General features: G+C 59.4%; 2 protein-coding genes across 2 annotated transcripts in view; one reads left to right on the forward strand and one right to left on the reverse strand.

The window, feature by feature from the left end:
* BSDC1 (BSD domain containing 1) overlaps positions 1–4,434 on the forward strand; it is an 8,554-nt gene extending 4,120 nt beyond the window's left edge. The window contains exons 9-11 of the mRNA XM_026098258.2: positions 53–592; positions 1,682–1,785; positions 2,367–4,434. Of these exons, the coding sequence (XP_025954043.1) occupies positions 53–592; positions 1,682–1,785; positions 2,367–2,399 (677 nt within the window). The 3' untranslated portion in view covers positions 2,400–4,434. The remainder of the gene's footprint in view (positions 1–52; positions 593–1,681; positions 1,786–2,366) is intronic.
* A 556-nt stretch (positions 4,435–4,990) lies between these two features.
* TSSK3 (testis specific serine kinase 3) lies at positions 4,991–6,463 on the reverse strand. Its single transcript, XM_026098237.2, has 2 exons — positions 6,049–6,463; positions 4,991–5,652 (listed from the first exon to the last, which is right to left on the reverse strand). Exons 1-2 carry the CDS (start codon positions 6,191–6,193, stop codon positions 4,991–4,993), a joined length of 807 nt encoding a protein of 268 aa, XP_025954022.2. The 5' UTR covers positions 6,194–6,463.
* Positions 6,464–7,398: the final 935 nt, after the last annotated feature.

Below are 7,398 nucleotides of genomic sequence, written 5' to 3' on the forward strand. Positions count from 1 at the left end.
AGCTTATGACACTTGCTGAAACATCTCTTGCTTCTCTTCTGCCTTCCTACAGAGGAGTTTTTGGGAATGTCACCCCTGCCTTGTGCAAATGTGAAATTTCCAGAAGCAGCAGAGAAGGAATCTGCCCCTGCAGCCCCGGAGGGAAGCCACCCCACCCCCCTCAAGGGACCCCCAGAGGAAAGCTGGGCTGTCCCCCCTTCCGAGTCGGCCCCAGCAGAGGGGAGCCCTTCTGAGAGCAGTGAGAGCGTCTCCCTTGTGACTCAGATTGCAAACCCTGCCTCTGTGCCTGCCGCGCAGCTACAGACTGGAGCACAACCAGCTGGGGCCCGGGACCTCTCCCAGAGGCTGCTGGAGGCCACCTCGGAAGAGCAGGGCTCCCCGCCGAAGCCTGCGGAGCCTGGCCATCCTTCTGCCGCTGCCTCGGAGCCGCCAGCATCCTCAGAGCAGCCAGCTGCCACAGAGCCCAAGGAGGTGGAGAGCAAAGCCCAGGGCAGGACAGAGACTCTGAAAGAGGAAGGACCAACGGATTTACGAGTCTTCGAGCTGAATTCTGATAGTGGGAAATCCACGCCCTCCAACAACGGCAAGAAAGGTGCGTACGCGGGGACCAGCCCTGTGCCTGGAAACCCTCCGCTGGGAATGGCAACTCTTGGGGAAGGGGCTAGGGGCTAGAGTCAGAAAGGAAGCCTGGGTGCAGCCTTTTCTGGGCTTTGAGCTGTGGTCCAAACACTGCCCAATAGCTGAACTAAAGTGGAAACACATCCTTATGCTGTTGGGCAGGGTCAGGTTGATCATGGCAGATTGTCAGTGTCTGCTGTTCCTTGGGAGAGTGGAGGGCAAGACTCCTCGGTGATGTTGCCTGGCTCTGAGAAGGAGGAAGAGTTACAGCTCTGGCCGATGCTGTTTACAAAGCTTTTGTTGCAGGCGATGCTGCCTTCAGCAGGGCCTGCTGTACATCTTCTAGTGCAATGGTTATGCTAATTGTAGGATTATAAAGCAGCTGGAAATAACCCAAGCTTGGGGAAAGTGGCTCAGTATCATGCACTGGATCTATTTTCATGCTGAGCAGAATCAAATTAGATAAGGAAGAAATGAAGTCTCCTTGCTGAACTGAGTAGGCAGTGCTTTTCGTCCCTGGCTTGCTGGATACTAGGGGGGCAGGCTGAGGTCTGTGTGTGGGAAAAGTGTCTTCTCCCCTCTTCATATCACCTCTTGGGGTGTCCCTGCTGCTCCTCTGCCCTGTGAGGTTGTGATTCCTGTTGGGATTTGTTTCAGTTCCCTTATCTAGGTCACTCTTGCCATTCCTCATCTGTTGTAATTTCTCTGTGACTGAAGCGTGACACAACCTAGTTCTCTGGGGCTGGAGGAGAACATGCTCTGGCATTCGCCTCTCCCACTTGTTCTGTACTAAACGAAACGGTCATTGCCGTGATAGAAGTCCCGCTCAGCCCATCCCATCTCTGTTAGCAAGCTGACAGCATGTTACTGGGAACTGGGTAGACTTTGTCCTGGGTCAGGCTGTGTTAGATCCAAGCCTTGTGACTGTATGGGCTTTATAAGCCTGCTCGGACAGTTGTGCAGCTGCCCAGCAGCTTTGGCCAGAGTGTCTGGAGAGCGTGCACAGCTCTGGGTCCTCCCAGAAGAAGCCTGCTAGGCTCAGTCCTGATGTTTGTGGTTACAGGCTCCAGCACTGATATCAGTGAGGACTGGGAAAAGGACTTTGATTTGGACATGACTGAAGAGGAGGTGCAGCTGGCGCTCTCGAAGGTGGAAGTATGTGGGGAGGTGAGTGCAGGGGAGGTGCTGGCTTACATAGGCTAGGAAGTCCCTCCCAGAAAGCATCAGCATTTCAGCAGCTCCCTGGGGTGATACTGAGAGCTCTGCGTTGCTGAGGGCTTCCCCGGGCTTAGGATTGGGTGGGGAGAGAGGGCAAATCCCTTGGCTTGAGCTCTGCTTCCAGCCCTTGTGCAGGACCCAAGGCTGTGCAGCATGTTTCAGGGAGACGTGGCTGCTGCTGGCTTGGAAGTAGGTCCCTGGCTACCTGCAGCATCCAGTCTGCAGCACTGAATTTCTCAGAGGCATGGTTCCTTTTTGAGGAAGACAAATTTAGCTTGGGATCTTGTCATGGAAGTCATGGGGGTATTAGCTAGAGAAGGAGAGAATGGCTTTTTGAGTGTGCTTAAAGGGAAGTGAATGTGTAAGTTCCCCAAGGGGAGGGACGTGGCAAGCAATTCCCTGTTGTGAGGGCATGGATGTGTGTGGATATGTCAGGCTTTGCACCGACTCAGGTGTCCTGGGCTGGGGGATCTTTACTGACAGATGGCTGGTAAGTTAAAGAAACTGAGGGATGTTTCTCTTGTTTGCAGCTGGAAGATGAAGAGTGGGAAGACTGGGAATAAAGCGACTGCTTCCAGCGTGTGTCACAGGCTCATTTCCACCATCGAATGTGAATTAAATCACGGACCGGCTATTCCTTTGTGTGTAACTGTGCTGGGGATTGCAGTTCCAGGCTGGAAGAGTTTCATCCCTGCTAAATCCTGTGGGCAACTCAAATGACCTGTTCAGAGCTGGAGGAGGAGGAAGCAGGAGTTCACTTGTACACTTAGCTGCTAGGGAGCCCATCCTGTCCGTAGGTCCTAGAGACTTGGCAAGGCCAGAACTGACTGCCCCTGACTGGGTGGAGGCAGGTGTGGTGCAGCGAGGGGTCCCTAGGGTGAGCGGGGCACTGAGACACCTGGCAGGATCGCTTGGTGCCCCCAGACTGCCAGTTGGCTGATTGTCTGCTTGTGTGTGTGCGTAACCTACCGTGCGGCAGTTCAAAGGCTCTTCGAGGCAAGCTGCTCCCGCTCGCTTGCTGCTCTGCGCTGCCAAGCCGTCCCTGGAGAAAGCCCCTGAACGGGGACTGGCCGGGGGCTGGAGATGCTGCAGCTGAAGTAGCTCCTGCTCTAGCACTCAGCACCGCGAGGAAAGGCAGCTGGCTCGTGGCTTTGGCCCAAAGCTGGGCCCTACTGGAAGGAGCCAAACTCTCTGCCAGCTCCTGAGCTTCTGCCTGGCCTGGCTTTTTGTCTTGGAAGCTTTTTCTAATGGAAACTCCTGTTTCCTGCTGCAAGAGCAGCAGCTTCTCTAAGAGCCAAGGGCTGACGCTTTCCCCTCTGCAGCCATCCCAGCTGCACTACTTTCCTCTGCTGGGTTTTGAGTACTTTAGTTAAATTCTCCAAGCAAAGTGCTTGTGGCTTGCTGTTACCTGAGCACTCTGGCTGGCAGTGATCTGGGTCACCCTGGGAGCAGAACCTCTCCGTTGTGGTGCCCACTGCAGCCCACTGACCATGTCAGCCTCTGCCCTGGCTGCAAGGCTCAGCTGATCCCCTCTCTTCCCAGGGCAGGGGGGGCAAGTGTGGCTGGTACCTGCTGGCTGAGACTGTGTTAATTGGTCTGACCCTCCCTCATGTCCCAGCTGCACCAGGCTTCACGTGGCTGCCAGGGTTACCAGCCTTGCTGTGCACACCTGGTGTCCTTCACTTAAACCACGCTGCCACTGCTTGCAATGCTCCCTTGGGACCCACGGCCTCTATCCCCAGAGCAGTTCCCTTCTAATGTCATAAAATGCTCCTTGATGGATGTTGCTAATCTACAGTCATCCGAAAGGGACAGAGCCCGCACCCCTGTGTCTGGCCTTTCAGGCATTGATTTTATCCATGCTACCTTTGTCATTCTGCCTCTTTGAGAGCTGCTTATTTGGAGTTAGGGGTTTTCTTCCATTTCTGGATAGCCTTAGCTTAGGGGTACTTGGGAGAGTTTTTTTTTCTTTGGGGAGGTTCTTAAATGCAGCTGCCTGCACGGCTTGGTGGTTGTTAATGGTGACTTCAGGCCCAAACACGAGAGCTTGTTGGTACTGCAAAAGTCCCAAGGGCCCGGGATTGCTGCAGCGCAGCTCCTGCTTCTTCATGTCCAAGGGGCCCAGCAGCATCTCCGAGCTGTGCTGCCGCCTTGCCCTGTCCTGGGCTCTGACACAGCCCAAGGAGGCAGCTGCATTCTCGCTGTACAGAGGCAGGAGCCAAGTTTAGCTACAGCGGGAAACTTGTAGGTTGGTGCCCTGATGCTGGTGGGGCTGTTTCTATTGAAGGGCTGCGTGGGCGCTGCTGGGCTGTGTTGCTGTGGGGTGTGAAGGTGAGTCCTGGCTGCACCCCTGGGCCTGCAGCGGAGCTGCCGAGGGTGCAGTGCTCGTCTGTGTCATTTTTTTTCTTTAGTCAAATTAACCGTTTGGTTGTCTGTGCAATATTCTCTGTTCTGAACTATTCTGCATCTCCCTGAGCCTTTTCTAGCTGGGGTGAAAACCAGAAACAATTCTAACAGCTGGTAGTTTTGTAATGACGACTTTCTCCAAACCTTTTACAGACTTGCAGTTAACAGCAATTAAAGGAATTCTACAGAGTCGCTGCCTGCGTTGGGTGTCCTCATTTCGTCCGCCGGTGGGGTGGGGGACTGCACCCAGAGGGTCTGCATCTCTTAGGCTACTTTTCATTTTTCCCTTCCCTCCCACCTCTCCCCGAGGGATGTGCGCTTGGTTGGGAGGATGCTGGGAGAGAGGGATGGGACATGCTGGACTGTCCTTTGGCTTAGTGCCTTGGCTGCACCTTCTCCACGGTGGCTAGATGGGCAGGAGAAGGGCTGGTGTGCAGATTCCCTGCTGTGCTCGTGGCTGGGGATGCGTTGCTGCGGATCCACCAGCCCTGTGGGACATGCCAGTGCTTGGGATGACTGGGAAGGTGGGCAAACACTGCTCAAGCTCCTTAAAGCTCACATAAAGCACGCCTTGTTCTCCTCAACCCCTGAAGACCAAGGGCTTTGAGTGAGAAGGGGCTGGACCCATCATCTCCTTGGCTCTGTCCCCCCATGGGGACGTGTGGATGGGAAACACTGACATCGAAATGTATCAGCGTTTTAGAAGCAATCTGTCCCCTTTATTTTGGGACAGCGTGACGAGCCCTTCTCAGGGGCTAGTCAGCCACGGGTGCCAGCTGACTTCCTCAATGGAAGGCCTCAGGATCATGTCTGGCTCCAGGAGGCTTTTCAGGAGGTCCTGGCACTCCTCGGAGACGCCCAGGTGCCTCGGCAGGGAGACGCCTTTCTGCTGCTGGCCCAGCATCTTGGGGATGTCGGTGTCGTCGAAGGGCAGGCTGGCGCTCAGCATCACGTAGAGGATGACGCCCGTGCTCCAGACATCGCCCTTGCGGCTGTCGTGGGGGACGCCCTGCAGCACCTCGGGCGCCGCGTAGGCCGTGCTGCCGCAGAAGGTCTGGCTCAGCTCCTTGCGGGTCCTGGGCAGCAGCTTGGCGAAGCCGAAGTCCGTCAGCTTCAGGGTGAAGCCCTGCAGCAAGGCGTTCTCGCACTTGAGGTCGCGGTGTGCCACGCCGCAGCCGTGGCAGTAGCGGATGGCCTCCACCAGCTGCTGGAAGAGGGCCCTGGCGCGGTGCTCGGGCAGGGGCCCTTCGTGCAGCACGCGGTCGAAGATGTCCCCGTCCTCCGCCAGCTCCATCACCAGGTAGATCTTCCCCTGGGCGGACTCCAGCATCTCGTACACGCGGATGATGTTCTTGTGGTCCAGGCGCTTGACGATCTGCAGCTCCCGGGGCAGGAACCGCTGAATAAACTCTGCGGCGAGAGACGGGGGTTTGCTCGCGCTGCGGGGCCGGGGCGGCCCTCCGTCCCCAAGCCGTTGGCTCCTGCCACCCCTCCCGGACTCGGCCACGGAGCGCGGGAAGGTCCTGTCACGGGTCCCTGCTCCGTATGGCCTTGCACTGAGCATCCCGGCAGGGCTGCTCCTGCAGGGATGGGGGAAGCACGGCCTGAGCCCCTGGGCTGCGGTTTCCGGCAGGGAAACAGGAGCTCTCCCACCCTCTGGAGCTCAGGGGTGGCTGGTGCCCCCCGAGACCCTCCCCGTCCACTTGTAGGAGGAAAGTTTGGGAAACTAGTTTTCGGCCAAGAATGAGAAGCCTCCAAGGAGGGACCAAGCCGCAGCCCCGAGGCCTCTCCAGGGTCTCCTCTTACCGTCTGGGCCTTCCCTCTTATCGATAATCTTAACAGCCACTTTCTTCTGGTGCTTTTTGGAAAAAGCCTCCTTCACTTTGGAGTAGGTTCCCTCCCCAATGGTCCTGCCCAGCTGGTAGCCATTGGCGAGCAAAACCTCCTCCATCTCCGCTCGCAGACGGGGCCCGTCCGTCCGCTCAGGGCATCCTGCAGCGGCCCGGCGAGAGGCTGCCCGCGCCCGGCGGCCGCCGCGGCCCCCCCGGCCCGGACAAAGGCCCCGGGCAAGGGGGCACCGGGGACATTTTGAGACGCGGGTGCCCTATTGTGATGCAGGTGACGCCGCGTGAACCGGGCCCGAAACGGGCGGTGGCAGCGGTGATGGGCTGTGCCGGGACGGGTTCCTGGCGGGTGTCGTGAGCAGGTGGGGGGGCGCGGGGCTGGGGGCCCCCCCGAGCCCTCCCTGTCCTTCCGCTGGCTCTTCCCCCCCCACGGCCCAGCCCTGCCGCTCTGATCCTCCCCCGGGGCAGGATTTGGGGAGGCAGCAGAGGGGGGGAGTGGGAGCAGGTGGGGAAGCTCCTCGGCCGCATCGCCAGCATCATCCCCCCACTCCCGCCTCGCTGTGTCTGGCTCCGCTCCGAATTTCCCCGGGGAGCGGGGGGCTCCCAGCAGCGCATTGTGATGCGGGGGTGCGCGGCGGGTCACAGAGCGCCTGGCCCCGCCACTGCCACCGCCACCGCGTGCCCCGGGCCCGGCCAGCGCCTGGCAGCCAGCGGCCGGGTGGGCTGCGCCCCCGCCCTCACGCCCCCGCTCCCCTCCGCTCGCGCAGGTCCGGGCGCCGACATGAGCTCCCAGGAGACCCCCCAGGCCCGGAGGTTTCCCATGGAGGCGGGCGACTCTCCCGGCCTGGCTGTGGCTCCCGAAGCGCAGGAGCCGGTCGCCGCTCAGCAGAGCGCGGGGAGGTAAGGGCTGCGCGCTGCCGGGATGCACCAGGGCTGCGGGGGGGCCCCAGCGCACGCACTGTGCCCCCTCCCTGGCGAATGCAGCTGTTTGCTCCCCAAAACATCGCCCCGACGGCCCAAGCCCCTTCGTCCCACGGGGGAGGCCTGGTCCACTCCTGCTTTCTCAGTGCGGGCGGTGTGCTGGGCCATGCCACACTGTGCCGTGCAGCGCTGGGCCACGCTGGGCCGTGCAGCCCCCACGAGGGCATGCAATGCCGTGCTGTGCCGTGCCACGCTGTGCCGTGCAATGCCAGGCCATGCTGTGCCGTGCCACGCTGTGCCATGCAGCCCCAGCAGTGGCATGCAACGCCGTGCAATGCTGTGCCACGCTCTGCCATGCAGCCCCCACAGGGGCATGCAACGCTGTGCAATG

The sequence above is a fragment of the Dromaius novaehollandiae genome, chromosome 23 (assembly GCF_036370855.1).
Source record: "Dromaius novaehollandiae isolate bDroNov1 chromosome 23, bDroNov1.hap1, whole genome shotgun sequence".
In the NCBI taxonomy this organism is placed as follows: Eukaryota; Metazoa; Chordata; class Aves; order Casuariiformes; family Dromaiidae; genus Dromaius; species Dromaius novaehollandiae.